Raw genomic sequence first — 22606 nt, 5'->3', positions numbered from 1 at the left:
GGGAGGGGCTGGGGAAAATGCTGGGTCAAAACTCTGCTGCCACACCCACCATTTTCCACGGGTTTCTCAGCAACCTGAGACTGCTCTTGACCTTCGGGTTTGGTGATCACCATGGACGTGAGCGGGGTGACAAAACTGTAGCTGAGCGACAAGTTCAGAGCTCGGGCCTCAAGAGCCTGCTTCTCAGCATCTAGCGTGGAGACTCTGCAGGCGGAGGAAACCAGTGGCTCAGCAGGCCCCGGGGTGCCCAGTCAGACTCTCCCTCCCTTCCAGACCCCTCTAGGGAGCTCTCACTGGGGGTCTGGAACTCAGACACGATACTGCCACCCCGTCTCCATGCCTAGCGCCAGCTGTGCCTGCCCCACCGGTGAAGAGCCTGGGGAAGTGCTGAGACCGTGTGTGGCCACCCCAGTGGGCCCTGGAGGGTGTGTCCACCCACGTTTGCTCCAGCAGTTGCTGGATGGTCAGGTACGCCCACAGTCTCTCCATGAAGCTGTGGAAGATGTATCTGGGGCTCCAGAACGCCTCCTCCTGCTCTGCCACGCGGGACTCCGTTACAAAGGTGATGTTCGCCATGTGCTAGAAAGAGGGGCCCAGCCAGGGCAGGAGCAGTGAGGGTGTGACGTCTGCACCTGGCCTGGCGCTGCCCAGCAATGCCACGAGAAACCTGGCAGGGGCAGCGTTGGCTGCAAGGCCACATTTCCTTTGAGTAGAGTGGAGGGTAGGGAGTGTGTTTAGGGGTGTGAGGGGCTCAGCCACAGAGCCTCCAAGGATGACAAGGAGGTGGAGATAAAAGGGAGCAAACTATCCCAGGTGCTACACAGCAGGCGCAGAACCAGGAGCTGCATGAATTTTGCCTTCTCCACACATACAGCTATTTGTTTGATGGTTTTTCTCCAATGAACTTTAAGTAGACTAACACTCTTGGTCTTGACCCGAGCAGTAATACCTGTGAAATCTTAGGTCTGTGGTTCGAGTTATTTTTCAGAACACATTAAAATAAATGCATAACTAAACTACTAAAACAAAGGCATGTTTGTCTGTAAACTACTCCAAGTCACCTTGGGTTCTGCACTTTGGGAACCCCTGGCCTCCAGGATATCAGCAGCTAACATACATGGAGTGTTTATACCAGGCGAGACCTTAATCCCCACTGCAGCTTTACCAGGTGTGGGAGAGGTGACCTACTTTCATTTGTATACAGCAGGAAACTGAGGCACAGGGAGCTTAAGTGCCTTGCCCCGGGTCTCACCTCTGGGAGATGGCAGAGCTGGAAGTGAAGCCGGGCAGGCTGGCCACAGGGCATGCCCTGCCCATCATGACACTTGGCTACTTCTCCTGAGACGAGGCCCTGGGCCCCTCATGCCCGCTTGCCTAGCCCACCCGCTATTCTCCCCACACGTGCTGCCTGCCTGCCATGCAAGCCTGGAACATTCCTCCATCCCTCCACCATCTGGCCTCTGCCACCCTCTACTCACCTCTCAGTCTTAGCTGAGCCTCCTCTGGGAAGCCCTCCCTGATCCCCGAATTTCTCCAGCCTGTAGCTCCTTGTTTGTGTGACAATTTACCCATGCTGTCTCTCCCGTGAGGGCAGTATCCCCAGGGCCTAGAGAAGTGCTGTGTTTCTCTTTGTGGAATGAGAGGGCCTCCCATGGCACAGAGGCAGGGAAGGCTGGGCGAGGACAGGACGCCACACGGTGAGCTGGGTTCTTGACCTGGCTGCAGTGGGGCCCAGGGCAAACCGCCTGCTCTGCCTGGATGTCAGGCTGCTCAGCTGTGAAATGGGAGCAGCCCTCCCTGCCTGACTGTAACCTCAGAGGGCTGGTGTGAGGACAGGAGGGGATGCCAAGCACCTGGTGCCCTTGGGAACAGCAGCAGCAGCACTGACTGACCATGGAGTGACTGCCGCATGCCGGCCCCACACAGGTGCTCTCAGAAAATCACATCATCTCACTGAACCTCTACCAGGAGCCAACACAGTGGGGATGCGTCATCCGCAAGTGGCAGAGGGCACTCTGCAACTTGCTCAAGGTCAACCGGCTGGAGCCTGGCAGGGCTGGGGTTTGAACCCAGCCGCTGACTGCCTGCCCCAGCGGCCCTTCCCCTCCAGGATGGCTGGCCATACCTACCAGCTGCCCCCTGACTTTGGCTGAGAACACATCAGGGCTCTGGTCCCGGAGCTTCCCGGCCACCACCAACTCGGAGCCCTTGAAGAACAGCCGGAAGGTGTCCTGTGTGACCGCCTCCACGGTGTTGCTTGGGTACTCGAAGGCCACCGATGTCATCAGTGGGTTGGCCACCTCTTGGTAGAAGTCCTGCAGGGTGGGGGTGTCATGAGGGCCGTGCTGGGGTCTGCCCGCCTGTCAGTGCCATCCCTCGCTCACGTGGCCCAGCAGGGGCGCATGGGCACCTGGAGCTGCAGTGCGGAGTCCGAGTCCTCATAGATGCGCCGGGCCAGGCCACCGTTGTCCAGTGCCAGCTTCTCCAGGAAGGCGTAGCTGACGTCGAAGCCGAAGCCCAGGCAGAAGAGGCTGTGCTGGCCGTCTATGGCTTCCTGAACGTTCTTCTGGATCTCTGAGGGGTTGGTTTCCCCTGGACCCAGTGGTTTGGGAAAGGGGTGAGAAAACAGTGATTTGCTCAACAGATATTTCTGGAATCTCAGAGCCAGAGGGGCCTCAGAGATCCCCCCTCCCTGCCCCAGGTCCCACAGCAAGCCGGGCCAGAGCCCAGCTACTCCCTCTGGGCAGCACGTCCTGGGGCTGCTGGCAGGGCCTCACCCACAGTGGGGTCGCCGTCGGTGAGGAGGATGATGAGGGTGACGCTTCCTGGGGGCAGCAGCTCCTCCCGGTTGGCTCTCTCTAGCAGCTGCACGGCCATCAGTATCGCATCGTTTATATTGGTCCCTGTGGGGCACACACTCTTAGGGTGGCTCCCAGCAGGGTGCCCCAGGCTGGGCTCAGTGCCCTGGAAGTTGCATGCAAGGCTGCAGAGGCGCTCACCTCCCTGGGCCTGGATGGCAGTGGCGTAGCTCTTGGCCTCATTCACGTTCTCAGCCGAGGCTGCCACTAGCTGTGGCTTCCACGGGGTTGCTTCCCCACTGAAGCTGATGAGGTTGAACTGGTCACGGGGACCGAGGTCACCCAGGATCTTGATGAGGGCTTCCCGGGTCTGGTCAGGGGAAGGGGACACAAGGTGGGTGTCTCAGTGGGGCCTCCCTGGGGGCTCATGTGCCCTTGGGCTGCACCCCCAGGCTCACATCTGCAGTGAGGACATGGTGAATGCTCTAGCGGTAGGACCTGCCCCAAACTCTGACCAACCTCGATCCATGGGAGCCCCCTACCTAGGAAGATGGAGGAGGGCAGGTCTGCCTGTTCGACCAGAGCTGAGGGTGTGGGACATCTGTGAGTTTTCAGGACCCCGCCTGGCCCATGGGACCCACCTGCTGGATTTTCCTGCCGCTCATGGAGCCGCTCTTGTCAATGACAAAGATCACGTTCTTGGGTATCGTGGCCAGGTGCTCAGGGGCAAAGTAGTGCACAAAGTAGCCATTCTCGATCTGTGACCAGAGTGAGACACACCCAGGTGTAAGAGCTGCAGCCCTGCCCTGCCCCTAACCAGCCTCCTCATCCCCAGTCCTGGGGTTCCTCTGCTCTCTTCATTCCATCCCCCTCCATCCCCGTCCCACCATTAACCTCCCCAAATCCTTGCCATACTTTAGGGTTTAGTCCAGCCCCTCCCTTGCGGGCTTCCCTGCTCATGCACAGCCCACCAGAACTCTACCCCTACTTTACCTCTTACTTGTTTTAGTATCTGAGGCAGCTTATACTAAAAGGTTCAGACATAATAAACCTGAGATCCATCAAAAAAGTGAAGAATCCAAAAACAAGGTCCATCTATGGCTTCCTGCATGTTCTTCTGGATCCTCGAGGGGTTGGTCTCCCCTGGACCCAGTGGTTTGCGAAAGGGGCGAGAAAACAGTGATTTGTTCAAAAATAAAGGGGAAGCACAACGATGCCAGAAACTTGTGTGAAAGAAGGTACTGTAATTGAACATACACGTGAACTGTGAGTCTCCTGGCAGCCAAGGCTACCAGGGAAACCCTGCAGGGCAGTTCTTCAGCAGAGACAAACTTTCTTCCCTCCGAAAGGGAACTGTTTCAGGGACAACACAACTAAACTGCCTGTTTGCCGTCTGTGCTGCCCCTGGTGCACACTGGTAACTAGGGGTGGTTATTTTGTCTGTTCTTTTAGAACCCCCAGGCTCAGGTCCTTGAGGGTAGATGGACTTTTTGGTGGCTCAGCTCTTCTCTGAAGCCCACACACCTGAATGGAACCCCCGGAAACAGTCCGGTCCACATCATAGCGGACGACGAAGTTGCCATCCAGGACTGTGTCCTGCTGCTGCTCTGGAGACTTTTGCTGCTGGGACAGCGTTGGCCTGAATCGGACATGAGCCTGGAAAAATGACCAGGCTGAAGTTGGGAGGAGCAGCAAGGCCATGTCAACAACACCCCTCACCCCCATCTGAAGAGAGAATTCCAGGAGGCAGCCTTGGGTCAAATTCCAGAGAACTTTCTCTCCAGCTGAGCTATCAGATAGACTGCCTCCCTGTAGGGGAGTGGGTACAAGTGAATCCCCTGCTCCTAGATCTGTGCAAGCAGAGGCTGGGCTCAGGATGTGTGCGTCCAGTCAGCTCCTCCTCCCTACCTGGTCCTGGGACCCTGACATCAGTCGTCTCTCCCGATTTCAGGGTTCAAACCAGCACCCACCATCCTTCCCTAGGTCTTGCCCTCTCCATCTGCCAAATGACAGCATGGACACAGGAACCTCACAAGTCCCTTTAGCGCAGAGATTCTGCCCAATGGTCCCACTCTCTGGAAACCCAGGCCCATAGAGCCAGCCTGAAGACAGGCCCCTGGGAACTCTCACCCGCAGACCATAGCAGGCCCACCTTGGTCTTGTTCTGTGTGGTGGTGAGGGCCTCTGCCAGTTCATTGGTCATGAAGGTGCTCTCTGTCTCCAGAAAGCTGATACCCTGAGGCTCAAAGATGTAAATGTCCATCTAGAGGCAAGAAGTGGGTTACTGGGTCTACTGGGGGACAGGGCTGGCCTCCACAGGAGGCAGAAGGGGAAGCAGGGGCCGCCCTCAGGAGAGTGAGGAGGGCTTCTAAGAGGAGGCGGCACCAGGTACCTGCAGGTGCTTGACCAGCTGCTGGGGCTGGACTTTCAGCAGCAGCTCGTACGCTCCCAGATGCCGCACCAGGAGCTCCTCATACACCAGCTCGAAGGTGATCTTGGCAGCGGGCGCCACACTGACTGACACCTGGAACTGCTCTGTCTTTCTCCCAGTGGCCCTGGGGGAAGAGGGCATCAGGTCTGCCCCTCAGACCAGGGGTGGCTGAAGGCAGGGGCAGCCCCCACCCCCACAGGGTCCTCCCCACCCCGTCGGGCTCACTTGACGAGGCCGGCGCTCTCTCCCCTCTCCACAGCCGCGCTGTACTGCTCCTGGGCTGCAGCCTTCTCCTTGATGTTACCGGGGTAGGTCACACCATCAATGATCCTGGGGCAGGAGGGAGGGAGTTGTTGAGAGCCCGGTGGGGGAGGCTCCCTGCAATCCTGCCTCCTCCGGGACTTCACGTGCCTCTTGACACACTGACTCCCATCTTTACCTGAGCCCACCCGTTTATTATGCACCTACTGTGGACACGACTCTGTGCGGGGCCCGGTGTCAATGGGGGCTCTGCAGGCCTCCATCTACCCTGAGACGTGCACTGTGTCGGCAAACATGCCTTTTACTAAACAACTGGGATGAAGGCTGCAGGGGAGGCAGGTCCCGGCCTCTCTTCTCCCTTCCTGTTGGGCTCCACGTCCCAGTTGCCCCTTCCATCCCACAGACTGTTCTCAGAGGAACTGGTCAGCCACCAGCGAGATCTCTGAGCCACAGTTCACTCAGCCCCGTGGGGCAGACTCAGCAGGAGGGAGATGCCGGCTCCCAGGCCAGTGGAGACACAGGACTGAAGGCTCTGACCCCTCTCCCCCATGGCTGCCCCCTCTTCCAACACTGGACAGGCCACTCTGCAGAGAGGCTGGCCTCTGGGGAAGGAAGTTTTGGACAACTGGTGGACAGGGCTCCTTGGGGTGTGCAGACAATCCTGGTGGCTGTTTCTGGGGACTGAGAGTGAACTGGCAGGCAAACATAAGCCTGCTCTGTCTGGGGGTGGTGTGAGAGGGTGAGAGTGTACGGGGGGGAGGGGGGGCAGCCAGGACCTCAGGACCAAGTGTCCTTCCTCCACACCCTCCTGACCTCCCTGGTCAAATTTAACTCTGGGCTAGGGATTGGGCTGCTGCTGGGCTGCAGGGCTTCTCCTCCCAGATGTCCAATTTGGGATCCCAGAGCAGGGCACCCTGCCCCCTGCTTCCCTATCTCATGCAGCAACAAGAGCTGGGCCCAGAGAGGGGTGCAAGTCCAGGGCCCTCAGAAGATGCGATGGGCCTGAAACCTCGTAACTTGCTGGCCGTGGCACCCACATGGGGGGCGGGGTGCAGCCTGTGAAGTTGGGCAGCACAGGCCTGGCTCCAGGGTGAGGAAATCAAGGGCTGCTGGAGGGGGTGCGGGCAGAGAGATGAGGAGCCAACCATAGGGACCAGACCCCCACTGCAGGTTTTCAGGGGTCCCAGGGTGCACTGGGGACTCCACCTGAGATGCTCGCTCTCTGCCTCACCCATCGCCCTCCCTGAGTTTCTGGGATCAGCCTCTCTCTGGCCTGTCCTCAATCACTGCCTCTCCTGCGGGGCCAGGGACAGAGTTCTCTTGCATTTAGTAAACATTGCAAAACCCGGTCGGGAAGGGTGGGGGAGGACAGTAGAGACAACGTAAGGATCATCACCTGCTTACAGAGTCCACAGAAACCCCAGGGGCCTCCCAATGCAGCTTCTGACCCAGAGCAGAACCACCCTCTGTAGTATCCCAGTTGGAGGTGTGGGGGGATGAGCCTGGCTTAGAACTTCTGTGACAAGGAGGTGGTCCCCCTCCTTGAGGCACTGCTTCATTGTGGGGCAGCCCAGGGGTTAGGAAGTTTTCTGTATTCTGAGCTGGAATCTGCCTTTTGGTGACTCCCTTCTGCCTGGGCTTGGCCTCAGGATGCCCTAAGTCTGTACTTCTCAAAGGCAAAGACACAAAGATACCGTGGTTCTCCATGTGCCACCTGGGCAGCACTCAGGGAAAATGGATGAACAGATGGAGAGATGGATGGTGGGAGGGACCAACGGAGGGAGGGATGAAGGCACAGCAGGATGGATGGAGGAAGGGAGGGAGGAAGGGATACAGGGAGGGAAGGAGAGAGGGAGGGAGGGACGGAGGGAGGGACACGTCTCTGAGAATGAATGAAGTTCCTGGCTAAAGCCTCTGCGCCCTGTATTGCCTGCAGGTGGAGCACACACACCTCAGGCATATATCCTGGCACATCTCACATCAGGAGGATGCCCTCTCTTCCTGATCTGGCACAGGGACCATGGTGTCACAGTGCTGGATTGGGGAGGGGGGACGAGGAGGAGAGCAGGAGGCACCTACATGGAGAAGTTGGTGATAAAGGCTTTCTTGGGCAGCTCCATCTGGAAGGTGACCTCCTGCAAAGTACTGGCCTTGTTGACCACCCGGCTGGTGACGACTGTGTGGGCAAATCGGGATGAGACCCTGGAGTCTACAGTGAGGCTGTAGATGTCGATGTCATTCTGGACCAGTGGAGGAGGAAAGGAAAGGGTAGGACTGTTCAATGTTCTTCAAGAGTGGGCCTTGACCTTGGTCCCAGACCAAGCCCTGGCCCCCAACCCCAAGCGAGACACTGATCAAGCCTCAGGCAAAATTCCATGAAGCATTTCATTTGTGGACTTTCATCTCAGATCAGAGGCAGCTGTGTGCTTCATTCCCCATCCTACAGTGCCACGGGGCAGGGATCAGTCTGTCTTGTTCAGTGGGGGCCACAGTGCCCCTCGGAGAACAAGCAGACAAGGGGTGGGGGGTGGAGCCTGAGCCCCACTGTGTCTGGGAGGAACTTACTTATCCTTGGGGCAGAGGTGAGTGGCAGAGGCTCCTGTGAGGTCAGGAAGCTTCCATGCCATCTTAGCTCTGCCCAGTGAAAGGGCAGTGAGCAAGTCCTGTGACTGGAGAAAACAGCCCCTGCCAGCCTCCCCCCAGGGGCCTGCAGGAGCTGGGAGAACTGGAGGGTCCATCTCTGAGGCTGGGCATCTTCTGCTTTGCCCCCTTTTCCCTGCAGCATCGGGCCTCTCCTGTTGCCCTGTCCACAGGGCACTCCCCCAGGCATGTGTTTCGCTCGAGGTCTGCGGTCTCCAAGGAAGGGCATGTGCAAACAGGCAGAGCCTACACACCTCTCGCCTGCCTGCCATGTGGCGCACGTGTGCTTAGCACAGAGGTGCGCGGCGGGCCGTGTGGCTTGTCTACACGTGAGTGTCTGCTCCATGCCAGACACCGTACTCAGCATTTTACAACACTACAGGTTTCCTCTTCACCACAAACTTCTAAATAGTTCTATTATTACCTTGTTTTACAGATGAGGAAAAAGAGACACGGAAAGCATCCATGACTTCCGAGAGGTCACGCAGCCAGGAGGCGTAAGCTGGGCCCCTGAGGCCCATTCTTACCCGCCCCACCCACTGCCGCCCTCCAGGGCAACTTGTTAGGCTGCACTTCCTCCCCGTGAACTGGGGATACCGGGATCACCCCTACTTGTAAATGGGGGACTCTCCATAGAGCCCTCAGGGTGGTGCCTGGTGGATGGGCAGCACGACTTCTCTGCACACACACTGACCCGTGCTCACTTGCACACACCGAGGCTCTCCTCCCCTTCACCCACTTGTCCCACTCACGCTCAGGTGCACACACACAGGAACCCGTGGACACCCGCTACCTTTTGGGCCCTGAGGGTCTGGAGGGTGGCCAGCGAGAGCAGGGCCAGCACGACGCCGCAGGCGCGGCCAGGGGCTGGGGTCTTCATTTTGGCTCTGGTGCCTGGCAGGCCGCTTCTGAACTTGAGAGGAAGCGCGGATGAATTTGTAACTTGCTCGCTGCCCCGCCCCCGTGGGGGCAGGTTCTGGGAAATTGGGATCTGCAAGCCAAACACTGCAGTGGCCTCAGATAAGCAGGCGAACTGCGAATGTCCTGTGGACCTTGGCTGGGGATGGGAACGTGTACTGAGCAGGAGCAGGCTCAGGTGGGAGTTAGGTGCTGGCGCGCCCCTTCTGAATGGTCCAGAATCCGACCAAACCACCACCACCCCTTGCACGGCTCATCTCGCCGACAGGCTCCCTAGGACTGGAGGACATAGCAGTGAACTGGCCTGCTCTCCATAAGCCCAGCCTGGGAGAAGCACAGGCGTGGTTGGAAAGAGGGCCAGAGGGTGGTTTGCAGGAGGCAGGGGCCTGGAAGTCAGGTCAGTGTGACTGGGCAGTGGGACCCCAAATGCACCAAGCAGCCCTTGGGGTGCCTGAGTGGGGCAAGATCTGCTGGGGCCAAGGCAGGATGGATACACCTTATTTCTGGGATGAGAGAGGCTAGGTCAAGGAGCCCCCCTTCTCTCTGCTGGGGCCTCAGGATGCTGTTTGGGCCCCATTATTCTAGCCAGGACTCTTGGTGCAACTCCAGCAAGGCCTCTGAAACAAGATCTGCACTTGGCAATACAAACCGAGGGCCATAAAGACGCCCACACGTGGTGGCCCAGAAGTCCCGCTCTGGGGAACCTCCTGAGGGAAGCATGGAACAGAGAGAGCACAGAGCTCCTGAAGGGGACGATGTTCAGGTGGCCTACATGGAGGTCAGCCGTGTCAAGGGAGCCCGTGAGTCACGCCTGGAGTGAGAAACGGCAGAACGCTGATCTGTCAGCACGCCAAGGCAGTGCCGGTGTGATGGGCTCAGACCACAGGAGGTGGCTGGAGGGCCTGGGGTAGGATTACAGATGATGTTTTTTCAATTTTCCTTTAATAAAGTTGAAAGACTGCTTTCATAACAAGTAGCAATAAAGCGAATAAATACTAGGGGATCTGGATGCAGCTGGTGCTTATGTCCCTGTGGCTCTGGGAAAGCTTGGCTCCTGAGTCTGGGGCCACAGATGGGATAAAGAGGCTTCAGGAAAGTGGCCAGGTGCCAGACCCTTGGTCGGGGAAGGAGGACTCAGTGACACTATCCCGGGGGGGGAACTGGGGAAGGGTACCATCTTCAGGGCCTACTTGGGACCCTGGGGCAGTGACAGGCTTGCAAGGGCCGGGAAGGGGGCTCCTCCATTAGCCCTGCCTCGGTCAACGCCAGTAGCATCTGCCCCAAGGGAAGGAAGCTGGGTCTGTGGCTACAAGTAAATATTCCCCTTCCTTAGCATGACTTAGCCAGAGGCCTCACCTCTGGGCGCATCTATACAGCTCTCCCTTTGACTATGGATGTGATTGGGATTACTCGGGAAGACATACCCGTTCAGCAATCTGGGGAAAGAGCCTCCCCAGGAACCCAGCGAGCAGGCCCAGGCCTGGTCGCCACAGAAGGTCTGCTCCCTTGGGGCACAGAGCATGGACCCAGCCTGGAAACAGCTATATAAGGAGGCCGGGCCGGCCAGGAATGTGGGAAAGGCTCTGTGCAGCCCGCTCCACCTGCCCAGGGGACAGGCGGGACTTCCCTGTAGGCACTGGCCCCGAGCCAGGCACTGTAAGCCCAGACCCTGCCAGTCCATCTCTGGACTGTCTGTGGTCTTGCTGTCACAGCTGGACAGGCCTCTGCAGTCCCCTGAGTCTGACAGGTCCATGAGCACAGAGACACTGAGGCCTGAAGCGGGAAGAATCGCACATGAGCTGAGAACCTGGTGCTCCATGCCTCAGGCAGAGCTGTGGGAGTGGCAAGGGGGAGGCTTACCCTGTTTGGGAGAGGGGACAGTAGCTCAGGAAGCAGACTGCCACTGGCCAGAGAGGAGCCTCCACCTGGCTTTGTCTTTGAGGGGATGCGAGCTGGCAGGGAGGCAATATGAACAAGGCGGGGCCGGGGGGGGGGGCGCTTTGAGGATCCTGAGTCCCTCAGAGCCTTGGGGTCCTTGGAGACATCTCGATGGCTTCTGTGAAAACCAAGGGAAGGGTGAGCCCCAGGCCCCCACCTGCTTCACTCTGAGCAGTGTGACTATGGCCTGTTTTGCGCAATAGGCTCCCTTGCCTCATACAAGGGGAAACAGGCTCAGAAAAGGAGGAGAGACAGTCTGAAGTCACACAGATCAGCTCCAGGTCTCCACACCCAAGGTTCTTTCTAGTACGTGGCAGTGGCCATAATGGCACCTGCATTATCCTCTAGGGCCATCCCAAAGGCTGAGAAGTGTACAGAACATGCCCCACACCTACGTTGCCCACCCCTCCCCTGCATTTAGTGGCCATGGCCAGTGACCAACCAACACCCTCCAAATGCTGGGGCCACTTGGGCATCCTCTTTATTGGTGTTGCCCAGGTGCTGGTGCAGAGTCCCTGGGCTCAGGGGCCAGGGCTGTTGGGGAGGGTGCCAATCCCAGAGGCCGCGGGTGAGAAGCTATGCTCTGGCATAAAAAAAGAGTTCTTGGGAAAGGCTCCTGTGTCTAGGTGTTGCTGACGGTGAGGGGCGTGGTGCGCACTTCTCAGCCAAAGACACTCTTGGCGGGTCCGGCTTTGGGCTTCTCAAAAACAGTCTCGGTGCCAGTCCGGGCGAGGCTGAACACCGATGGGGCGGCAGAACCAGCTTGCTCTGTGGGGAGGATGGGGAGGAGGTGTAGTCAGGGGCACAGCCTGGCTTCCTAGGGAGGAAAGGCCCCTTTTGTGGGGAGCACCCTGCTGAGCTCACAAGCTCTGAACTCTTAGAAAAAGGACTCATGGGACCTCCCCCCCAACCCCATCCTCCCTCCTATTGACACACATCTGCGCCCTTGGAGCCCACTGTCCCAAGAACACTCACCACACTCCTGCATAACCTGGTAGGTCTTGGACTTGATCTCCTGGTTCTTGGTCAGCTTCCCTCGGGCCCCCTTCAGGTCCTCCTCCTTCACAGGGGGGCGTTTCTTCTTGATGGGGGCTTCCTGAGTGTCAGCCTTGGAGAGCCCAGAGCCTCATCTTACAACCCGAGGCCTCGAGGCTGAGAGCCCTTTCCCAGCACTGTGCCTTGGCCTAGACCCCTCTTCCCTGCTCACTTAACTCAAGCCAATTCAAGGCCTCACTCCTCTTCCAGGAAGCCTTTCTGACTATACTTCACAGCCCCATACCCCAAGTCTCTGCCCTCTTCCCACAAACTGGGAGCTCCGGGGCTATGGCTGTTGTAGCCTCACACCATCTGTGTGCCCGTCTTCCCTGAGCCCCGGTCTTCCAGGGGAGGCAGAGCCTCCTGTGTTTATGCCCAGAGCTCAGCTCAAGACACAGCTGCTAAAGATGACAGCGTCCACCCTCCACCCCCACCCCCTGGCACGAGCAGGGCCTGTGCTGGGCCCTCCTACCTGGGACATGGTGCGTATGGGGAACTGCTCCCTGGAAGGCAGTGGCTGTGAAAGAGATCTGAGCAGCGCCCAGCCCTCTGGGGCTTATATAGTTGGCTTGCCTGTCCCGGGAAGTCACTCCCCCGCCTCTGACAGCTCCCTGATGATTCAGATCCACACAGCCGCTGGCTTCAGAGTTTATTCTTGGAGATGATGGGGGCTTGCTGAGCACTGCTGCCTGGGGGGCTGCAGTCCTGGTGAAAGCAGACAGCTGGGGAGACCCCGTACCCTTGAGGACAGCTGCTCTCTGGCAGGTGGGAGGTGCTGGGCCTGGCAGAGACTCGCGTTTATGAACGTAGGTCCTGTAACGTGCGTGTGGCACTCCGAGCTGTCCATCTGCGATAGTCCATCCCAGCGTGGGGGGTGTCCCGGAGGAAAGAGAGGGCCCTGAGCCAGGGTGGACAGCTCTGAGCTTGTTTTTTTCTCTCTCCTACCCCTTCTCTGGATTCCAGAGGAAAGAGACTTCCCAAACCCACATGGCAGCAGGGCGGACGGCTTCCTGCATGTGCCGCTGGGGAGCATGTGCTCACACCCAGCTCGCTGGGCTTTCACAGTGGACTCAGATCATGGGGGCTACCCCTGGCTCACAGGTACAGAAGCTGCTGCCAAGGGAAGCCTGGGAGCTGCTCCATCTGCATTTTTGCTGACGCCCCTGCCCTCTGTCCAGCTCCCAGTGCAAGTTTAGCAACAGGATGAAGGAGGGAGCAAAGCACCCAGGAAGGGCCGGGAGGAAACCATGCTTTGTGGTAAGGGGACCGGTGAGGAGAAGGCAGGAAACAGCACAGAGCCTCTGACTGAGACGAGGTCACCGAAGGGCACCTGGCCCAAGGACATTTAGGTTGTGAGAGGGTGGGCAAGAGTGAAGCCCACTCAAGGCATGGACAGAGGCACAGGCTCCCTGAAGGTCACTTAGCTCTCCTCTGCTAGTTCCTAACACCCCAGCCCTGAAGGGAAGACCCCCGGGGCACAGGGAAGGACTCCAGGCCTGAGGTGAGGGTAGGAGTGGATGTGGGTAGGAGGTCAGGGTCTGCCCCATTGGATGAGACATGCCCAAGCTCCTTGTCAGTTTGTGATGGAGAGTATTTTTATCCTTGAAGGCTCCGGGCAGACAAAACCCAGCCAGGCACTGATGTCTGGCTGTCTGGAACACCGCTCTGCTGCTGTCAGACCTCAACCCACCCCGATACCCCCTGCCTGGTCCTGGCCCCAGGAGGCCAATGCGAGCCCTGCCAGGCTCCATCTGAGACGAGTGCTGACATGAGGAATGCCTCTGGACGGGCACAGACCCAGGGCTCCAAACAGGGGCCAAGAGGCACTGAGGGCAGGCCTGGCCTGTGAGGGCACTGCTGCTGGCTCCCAGCGCTTCAGCTTGGCCCCCACAGCCAGCTCTGCCCGGGGGGGCACCTGCCTTCCAGCCTCGTGGCCTCAGGAACAAGGATGTGGGATGTTCACTCCTCACACTCCATCTCTCCGGCACCCTTCGCTCCTCGGGGGGCGGGGGGCAGGCAGAGTAGCTTTTACTCGCATTAACAGGGAAGTGGAAATGGCAAGAGTATGTTTGGTTTTTTTCCCCTTGGCAGGTTTTGGCTTCCACATCTGCCATAAGGAGATGTCAGATTCATTCTCACTCTATTTTCTGGGGAGAACCTTCTAACTCACTGGGGACATTTTCTTGACCCCTACTAAGCTGTTTCAACTTCACAGAACACACAACCAACAACCACAAAAGTGATGGTTTCTTTTTTTAAAAAACTGTAATAAGATGTCAAACTTTATTGTAAACCACTTTACAATGTTAAGTACATCGTCTTCCCTTTCATTTCAAAAATGTGTTTCTGTGAATCGTAACACCACAGATTTAACCACCCGTGCTGGGAGGGCAGTGGAAGTCGGTCATGGTTTGCTTACGTAGGTCTGACTTCTAATAAACTTCATGAAAAGAGAAATCAAATTAAACCAACCCACCCACCCACTCAGGAGCTCAAGGCCCCTCCCCAAGAGCGAAGCCCTTCAGAGCTGCCAATGTTTCACAGGGTAAAACACAGAGCTCTCCACTCCTAGTTGGAAACGTGTGAAACTTCTAAAGGCTAGCCCTGCCCCCTACAAGGTGGCTGCTCTGGCTGACGGCAAGTTCCCAGAGCCGTCTGCATTTGCTTGGCTGCAAAAAGGCCAGTGAATTGCAGTCCGGAGGGCAGAGAGAGCTGCTGACAGCTGCTGCTCCTTCCAGGCTCCTGGGGCAGCCTTCAGATGGGGACTCTGGGCTACAGGCTCCAGGCCCACACTGAAGAGGGGAAGAAATAACCTGAATTTGAGCCTTTATATATTTCCCCTTTAAAGGCATGACAGGTCAACCTAACCCATGACTCCTTGTTGTCAGGAAGAGGCATAGGTTAAAGCTTGAGGCAGGAGGCCACCAGTGTGCCCGAAGGCTAATTGACAGGCCTTCACGTGGCAGGTCTTTGGGCTGAGCAGACCAAGAAGCCACTGCCTGGGATCTCACCAACATCCCTCCTTGCCATTGTCAACAACCCACTGTCAGTGAAAGGAAGAATGGGCAAGAACGATCTCTTCCATTCGGATATGACAGTTCTACCTCATCGGGTTATTTCTCTCAGTTACAATAAACTTGTTCATGGCCTTGACTTACAAGTTTCCATTATGGGTGGCTTGGCTGAGGTCCAGATTTGGACAAATCAGACGGATGGCGCACAATACACAGTTGGTGTTCCGTGGTTTCTCAAGCACAATGATGCTTGCCGTGTGGCAGGTGAAGAGCTGCACCTCATAAGGCACCTTGGAGCAGGTGGTGAGGAAGCTTATCCTAGGGATGAGGCCAAACACGTCAGGCCACGCCGTTTAGGCCCGCACGCTGACAAGGCCCTGTACGATCAGACTCCCTGTTAGACGTCCATGTCCTAGTTAGCCAGCTATACAACTGACGCTCAGAGACTAAAGCCCTTTCAAAACCAGGATACAGGGAGAAACCACTGCTCGCTCGCTACCTCTTTGTCCCCCAAACCCACTGCCCAGCAGGCGCTGGGATGAGCCTTGAGATGAGCAGATCATCTGGGGTCTGTATAACCCAGTTTCCATCCTTCACACCTGTGGCTTCCCCACCCTCGTCCCTGGTTTGGAAACATGAGGAGCTCAAGACTGAAAGTGAAGCTCAGATTCTGGGCTCAGGGAGGTGCAGAAAACAGCTGTGGCCAAAGGTTATTCAAACCAAGACAAAACAGGAGGACAGAGTAAGGCAAGTCAGCGATGCCTGCCACCTACCAGGACCGATGTCAGTCCTGGTCTTCCCAGTGGGGAGCCCCCCACTAACACAGCGGAGGGTGGGAGGGGGGAGGAGCATAAAATGAGAGCAAAGCTAAGGGGGAGTGGAGCTGGGCTCCGATCTCACCCTGCTCTCCTCTCCAGCTGCAGGTGCCCAGCATAACAGAGTCGCCGCCCACTGCAATTCAGGTCCCAGCTCCTCTGGCCCTCTGGACTCCTACAGGACGACAGGCTGAGAAGGCCTCCGCAAGGCTTGTCCCTCCATGACCCACACAGGTGAGACCGTGGGAGGCAGAGGACAGGCCCAGGATGCCTGGTTTAACAGCGTGGCTCACATGCCACAATTCAGACACAATCTGTTTGAGTGACACGTTTTTATGTAGGTTTTTAGGTAGGAACCTAAAAAGAAGGTTCTGGGTGGTGTGGCCTCCCTGCACTGATCTCACTTCCAGCTCGCACCTTAGCCACGCGGTTCTCTATTCCTAAACTTCCATGACTGCCTCTGGGCTGGGACAAAACACTGGGCTGCTACTCCCACAGCAGGGCAAGTGCCTGGGTCTGCCCATTCCACTGCTGGGCAGCAGACTCCCAAAGACACGGGGCCTATGCCCATGCTGGGGAGTGGGGGCTACAAGCTTTGAAACACCTCGTCCTGCCTGTGGACGCAGAGAGCAAGCTCGCTCACCTCCACCCGCTGCTCTGGAGGATGTGAAAAACAGGATCACTTGGTCAGACAGGCGTTCTCTAGAAGATGAGTCGACAACACTAAGCTGACAGGCAAGGCGTAGCCTGAGAGGAAGTTCCCAGAGCTGGGTCCAGAGCCTGGTTCTGAAGGCTGCACCATGGGAGGCGGGGAGGCCAAGACTGTGTTTTAAACTTCAGATCTGGAGGCTCTGAAGAGAGGCAGGGAACAAACAGGAGTGGCCTCAGAGTCTCAATTTCTCTGGACACAAAATCCTCTTACGCTTCTTTTTCCAGCATGTTTCAGTAAGACCTCTAACCTGCCGGCAGAAGTGCCAAGGAGCTGGTGGGCCCTGGGCAGAGCCCTTCCTATTCCACCCTCACAGGGCCCTGGATCCACATTTGGACTGGCCACCTCCTGCTCAGGCCTGACCTTTGCAGAACCACCGGGTTTGCTGATTTCAGATGAGGGCCCACCTCCCTTCCTACCGGAATCATTTACCTCATCTGATCACAGGTTACCTAACAATATTCCAAATAAAAAATTCCCGACTTTTTCCACCCACCAGTTCACAACCCACGAAAGGCAAACAAACCCATTTCTTTGGGGATTAAAAAGAGTTTTTAAATACAATAGTATGAAAATATAACTTAAAAATATAAAAGTTAACAGTATACGGAAGACTTAAAAATCTATGTTTTGCCCATGAGTCCCATAGGAAATAAACATATACTCAAAAAACATTAACACTGTGACAGCTCATAAAACCAGCTATAGAAATCAATAGTTACAAAAGCCATTTCGAGTAAGAAAGCGTTGCGGTTCCAACCTGGTCAATGTGTAACTTTTAGCCCCCAAACGTGTTACGTCTTCACATTCCCCCGAGCCTTGGCGAAAGGCTCCACCCACGGTCTGTGTGCACGTGAGTTCTCATCCTCGAGGCCACCCGGCCAGACGCAGGACAGGGCTTCTGGGTCCCTCACAACACCGCTTGGGACGACAACACACAAACAAAATGCCTCGCTTGCATATTTGGTCAGTGTTTGTAGTGCAACTGAGTGGGGACCTCCAGCTGCCACGCCGGGCCAGCGGCCTCCCTCCCTCGGGTCACAGTAGTCTAGGAGTGGGCAGAGACCGTGGGAGGAGTGGAGGTAGAAGAGGGGCAGAGAGAGGAGGGGAGGGGAGGGAAGACGCAGCGGAGTGACCCTTGGCCAACTGGCGGCTGGCCGGGCCCCGACCCGACCCCAGCTTGAGGATGCGTCATACAGGCAGCCCGAAGCGGTGCTTCTTTTTCTTCGCGGACTTCAGGGGGGTCAGTCTCCGGAGGTCCTCCTCCACATCGGACTCCTCCATCTCGTCATCGGCCGAGATCAGGATCTGAGTGGTGGAGAGGCGTGGCCCTGAGTCACTGCCTGCAGTGCCCTCTTCACCTACCCACCCTGGACGCCAGCACAGAATGCCAGCCTGTCTAGGAGGCCTCAAGTGTCGGGTTTCTCTAGGAGACGGTGATGGGGAGGCCCTCTTTACAGAGTGAGACAAGCTGGCCCACCCCAGACTTTTTTTTACACCACGTGCATCCACGGGCTACTGATACCAGTGCTGAGTCGATACGCCTCCCCTCTGCTCCCGCTTCTCCATCCAACCTCCGGCTGTGACAGAACCCACGTCAGAGCAAACTTAGCCTACGGTCATCCTGGCAAAAAAGCCCAGTCTTCACACATGGAGTCCTAGGTCCTTGAAATTGGTTCAAATACAGCAAAAGCAGACTGAAAAGCCCCGTTCTGAAAGGAAAACACCTGTGGGGCACAACATAAAGCAGGGAGATTTCAGAGTGTCTGCTCTGAGCCAACCTGGTAAACTGCTGAAGACAAACAGAAGCCCTCCGCTCTTCTGAGCCCCCAGAACGATGCAGCCACGCAGCTAGGGCATCCAGGGCAGACACTCGTTCACCGCCCACCTGCCTGGCTCCACAGACCTCAGAGCACCAGGCAAGGACTGGCACAGCCCAGGTCAGGATGGAGAGGCCCGAAGCGCACCTATGCAAGGGGAGCTCATTCTCTTCCCGGGCAGGGTGGTCTCACCACCCCTCCCTGCAGGGCTTCCTGCCTCCAGTCTTGGTCCCCTGATCAAACACTCTGGCTCCCTATCTGCTGCACAAGCACATTCCGATTCCTCACCCTGGATCTCAAAGCACCTTGCCCAGCTAGCTCAATCCTCTGCCTGTACCTACTTCTTGTCATTCCGTCCTACCCTCCGGAATATATGCTACTCTGGCTACAGTGAATTTCACATTAGTACCCAAATGCCAAACCACATGACCACAACCGCTCAGGAGCAGCTGCTTCTGCCTGAAACACAGTTTGTCATTCACCTAATGTTCACTGCGCTGTTACAACCCGACAGGCCTCGTGCCAGATTCCAGGGACACCTAGAGAAGAGACGGGCTTCCCCTCTGTCCTCCATCTAGTCAGCTTTCAAAGCTCCCTCCAGGACGCCCCCAAGAGCTAAACCAACTGTTCCAAGTCCTCACAGGGCTTTGTCAACGCCTCAATCTCAGAACTTATCGCAGAGTGCTACGATGGGCTGTGCAGGCTGTCATCTTCCTTGTCCAAAAGTCTGAAGGCCTCAGCCATTTCTGTAGCCCCCATCCCACAGCGCAGTGCAGGTGCAAAGTGAGTGCTGTGGGCTGCCTAGGACACACAACGTCGCCTCCAGGCTCCTATTTATGACCACCAATCTCCCTGAAGTCCAAATATTTGAACTCAGGAAACTTGAAAATACGGGGAGGTAAGGTTCTCCCTGGGAGGTCTGGCTACTCCTACAGAAGTTTCCTGGTGGCTTAGCCAACACTTCCCTTGCTCTTTGGACAGGCAGGGATTCAAACGCCTTGATGCTTAAAGGTCGACGACCAGGCCCACACATCCTTGACAGCTTCCCTGGAACAAGGCAGCTCCTCCCTTTCCTGTCTTTCTCCACTGACAGAGGGGCTACTGGAGGCGGGCCACCCCCAACAGATACTCCAGCTCCCAGCCCTAGGAAGGCCCATGGGACAGCAGGGGTGGGTCCAGGCTGGATGGGAGCTGTCAGCCTCCTCTCCCTCCCGCTGGCTGGCGCCGTGACTCAGCACTCAAGAGAAGGACAGATGCAAACACGAGACCAGACCCCTCCTGGGTCAGCGGCACGAGGGCTCGGCCCTACCTCAGACTCCGACTCCTCGTGGGACGCGGCCCTTCGGTAGCGGACCTTGCTGCCGTTCCTCGAGTCCTGGTTGGCTCCCCTTTCTTCTAGTTTAGCTTTCGTCCTTCCCTTTCTCATGAGGAAATTGTCCACTACCCAAAACATCAGAGCCTGGGGGAAGGAAAGTGCAGGTTACTCCGGGATAAGCCATTTGTGAAACCAAGCTGAGCAGCCCCACACCCATCCTTCTCACCCCTGCTCCAGATCACAGCATCGAGAACCAGGGAAAGGAAAACATCCGGGCCCCCTGCTCTCTCTCTCAGCAGTCTACGAAGAGATTCCCAATCTCTATGTCCCTTCTTCTGTTTCACCCCAAGGGGTTCTGTGGTGGTGACTGATGGGGACAGCCTGCTCCGGGTGCCGCAGCAGTTGGCAGAGCGGGGCCTGAACCAAGGTCTCCGGACTCCTAGTGGGGGCTCCTCCCCTGGGCCGAGCAGTTGGCCGGCACACCTGCCACATCTGTCATCCCCAGGTTCCTTTACCGTTTTCTTTTCTTATTTCTTAATTTCTAGCCAGAGTGCTCATGAGTTCCTCTTGGAGCCCTGCGGTCAGGAATAAATGACGGGGGTGAATTCCTGACGATCTTAATCTTAATCTAGAAGCTGCTGTTACACACAGAGCAGGGAGGGCAAGACAAAGATCCCAGAACCCTTCATTTTGCACAGAGGCCCCGGAGCAGGGATGTGCATGTTGAGGAAGCAATCCTGCTATTTCCAGGTCCGGGGTGGGGAGAGGAGGTGGCAAATGCTTGCATGGAGGGACCCGAGGGCTATAAGGTGTGTTCTCCATCAGACTCAGAATTCTGACAGACGCGGGAATGCAGGGGGCAAACGGTAAAAAATGCAACAAGGCACTGACATTGACAAAGAAGGGGACGATCAGCATGACGATGGCCAGCTTCAGGTCTGGGTTTTCAATGGGATTCAACAGGGCCACCTGTAAAGAGAAGCAGACTCAGTGAGGGTGGAGGAGACCCCAGAGAAAGTTTGGGGCACGGGTGGGGGAGTGGGGGGTTGATGCGGCACTGGAAATCACCCACGAGGCCTTGCGAGGGGGCTTAGCTTAGACACTCCCCCCAGAGCCCTGATGAGAACAGCACCTCACACCCAGGGCCGCACAGCCCCCAGACCTGACAGCTAACAAGGGACTGACGCCCTTGGAGACCACTGGGAGCGGTTAGTGCTTGAGAAGCGAAGCGACGCGGGGATGGGGGACAGGGGTGGGGCGGGAAGCACTTTACGAAGCAGGCACGGGGTGGGGTTGGAGAGTATGAGGAGAGGAGGAGGTTGGTGGGCGCTCATCACAGCTACTAGCAATGAGGTGCCGACCACTTTCTAGCAGGAACCCTGCACCCCAACCGCCTCCTGAAGGGCAACAGCTCCCAAAAGCCTTGGTTTATTTTCTTAAAAAAATAAATCTCAGCCACAAATAAAACGAAAGCAGGCCAAGATCTGAGTTACTTGTCCCCAGAGTCTCTTTGGCTGGTTTCCTGTGGGCAGTGGAAGCTTAACTGCACAGCCCTGGGGCCAGAGGGCAGGGTTAGGAACCATGGGAACCTGCGACCAGCCACACTGCCTGTGGCACCAAAAGGCTCGGTTAAACCACTGGCCAAGAGAGGTGTATGAGGAAGCACCTGCAAACGGAGAGAACACCCACTGACAACACTTACAGTCAACCGACCACCGTAAGCAAGCCCAGGGTGGGGACTGTATTTTCATGGGCTTTATATATTCCAAGGCTTAATCTAGAGCAGACGTGTATGGCCGAAGTGGAAGGATGCTACGTAAAAAACTGACAAGTTACTGCTCTTGATAGGTAGCCAGGAGCTGCCCCATCAGAACCAATCCAGGTGTATTCATGGAGTTAAAAACAACAACAACAACAACCAATTTGGTTTCCCAATAGGGCTGGGGTCGGGGAGTACTGTCCTGCTTAGCGTCTCGAGGAGCTGGTAAAGAAGGGAACAGGAGGCAAACCTTCTTCCACTGAAGTATGAGGAGGACAATGAAGACGACAGATTTTTCAAAAATCATGATCACGATGTAAAGGGCACACTGTCCAACCCAGGCTCCGCACTGCAGAGGGTCTCCTGCAGGGAGAGCGGGCTTGGTCACGCGGGGCGCAGACACCAATGCCCCGCCCCCCCCACTGCCCACAGCTCCTGTGAGCCCTCACACCCCACCCCACCCCAGAGCTCCTGAATGAGCCCTCCAGAGCACCAAGAATCAGCTCGGCCGAACAAACAAGTGTGGGTGTTTTAAACAAAATCAGAGAATTCCTAATTTGGAGACACCAAAGTGGCCTTTCTTCCAAGACAGCCCAAGATATAATTACAAAGCACTAAAGTTAGTAAGTGCCCATTGCTGGAGCTCAGAAAAGCTGGCTCTTTTTGTCCACTGGCAGCAGAGGCTGTGTTAAGCAAGACTGCTATTATTATCCGTTGTTGATTTTTCCAGTGGCTGTAGTGCTACCCATCCTTTCCCCCGTCCATGAGCAGGCTGAGGGTTTGAATCATGAAGGCAGCAAATGACCTCTCTGTTTGCCTCCTACCCCTGGCCCACTCTCCCGGCCATTCCTGCTGCCCTCAGCCCTGAAAGCAGAAACCTGACTCTGGGGAAATTCAGATTCTGTCTAGGGGGGCACCCCAAAACACCTTGGGCTGGGGACATGGAAGAAAAGAGAGGAGCCAAGGTGAGGAGGTGCTGTGACAAAGGTCCGTCTGTGATCCCATTGGTCACTGTGCTTGAGAAACAGCACAGGAATCACAGGAATCCAACAGTCCGTACTGGGGGACACTCAGTGCCTCCAGAAAGTTTCAAAAGGGACTTGATGAAGGGTGGAGGACCCCTCCAGGGAACATCCTACATCCTCAGTGACAG

The 22606-nt window shown here is 56.7% G+C and overlaps 3 protein-coding genes across 6 annotated transcripts in view; all 3 read right to left on the bottom strand.

The window, feature by feature from the left end:
* ITIH4 (inter-alpha-trypsin inhibitor heavy chain 4) overlaps nt 1–9058 on the bottom strand; it is a 15032-nt gene extending 5974 nt beyond the window's left edge. Inside the window, 13 exon segments of the mRNA XM_082848251.1 lie at nt 44–204; nt 440–579; nt 2130–2315; nt 2411–2592; nt 2778–2903; nt 3000–3168; nt 3440–3556; nt 4323–4454; nt 4951–5061; nt 5191–5353; nt 5455–5559; nt 7570–7730; nt 8924–9058. Of these exon segments, the coding sequence (XP_082704377.1) occupies nt 44–204; nt 440–579; nt 2130–2315; nt 2411–2592; nt 2778–2903; nt 3000–3168; nt 3440–3556; nt 4323–4454; nt 4951–5061; nt 5191–5353; nt 5455–5559; nt 7570–7730; nt 8924–9010 (1840 nt within the window). The 5' untranslated portion in view covers nt 9011–9058.
* A 2392-nt stretch (nt 9059–11450) lies between these two features.
* MUSTN1 (musculoskeletal, embryonic nuclear protein 1) lies at nt 11451–12534 on the bottom strand. The gene is made up of 3 exons (XM_082848250.1): nt 12494–12534; nt 11962–12094; nt 11451–11754 (listed from the first exon to the last, which is right to left on the bottom strand). Exons 1-3 carry the CDS (start codon nt 12500–12502, stop codon nt 11648–11650), a joined length of 249 nt encoding a protein of 82 aa, XP_082704376.1. The 5' UTR covers nt 12503–12534; the 3' UTR covers nt 11451–11647.
* A 307-nt stretch (nt 12535–12841) lies between these two features.
* The window catches only part of LOC309967535 (store-operated calcium entry regulator STIMATE), a gene marked incomplete at its 5' end in the record, with an annotated part of 55633 nt that continues 45868 nt past the window's right edge, over nt 12842–22606 (bottom strand). The window contains 8 exons of one of the 4 annotated variants that reach the window (XM_082848246.1): nt 14403–15353; nt 15936–16025; nt 16494–16701; nt 17320–17480; nt 17757–17867; nt 19689–19838; nt 20586–20663; nt 21704–21816. In XM_082848246.1, coding sequence (XP_082704372.1) covers nt 17421–17480; nt 17757–17867; nt 19689–19838; nt 20586–20663; nt 21704–21816 — 512 coding nt within the window. In that variant the 3' untranslated portion in view covers nt 14403–15353; nt 15936–16025; nt 16494–16701; nt 17320–17420. Of the gene's footprint in view, nt 12869–14402; nt 15354–15935; nt 16026–16493; nt 16702–17098; nt 17868–19688; nt 19839–20585; nt 20664–21703; nt 21817–22606 lie in introns of those variants that run through there. The other 3 variants (XM_082848248.1, XM_082848249.1, XM_082848247.1) reach the window with 3 other exon arrangements.

Source organism: Leucopleurus acutus (assembly GCF_964270905.1).
Source record: "Leucopleurus acutus genome assembly, chromosome: 10".
In the NCBI taxonomy this organism is placed as follows: domain Eukaryota; kingdom Metazoa; phylum Chordata; class Mammalia; order Artiodactyla; family Delphinidae; genus Leucopleurus; species Leucopleurus acutus.
Note: the sequence above shows the minus strand (reverse complement) of the source record. Positions and strands in the feature narration are given on the sequence as shown.

What these genes read in the sequence shown, in the direction of transcription:
- MUSTN1 (XM_082848250.1), bottom strand. An exon ending in CCAGGTTATGCAGGAGTGTG is followed by an intron (nt 11,755 to 11,961) that starts GTGAGTGTTCTT and finishes TCCTCCCCACAG; the next exon opens with AGCAAGCTGGTTCTGCCGCC.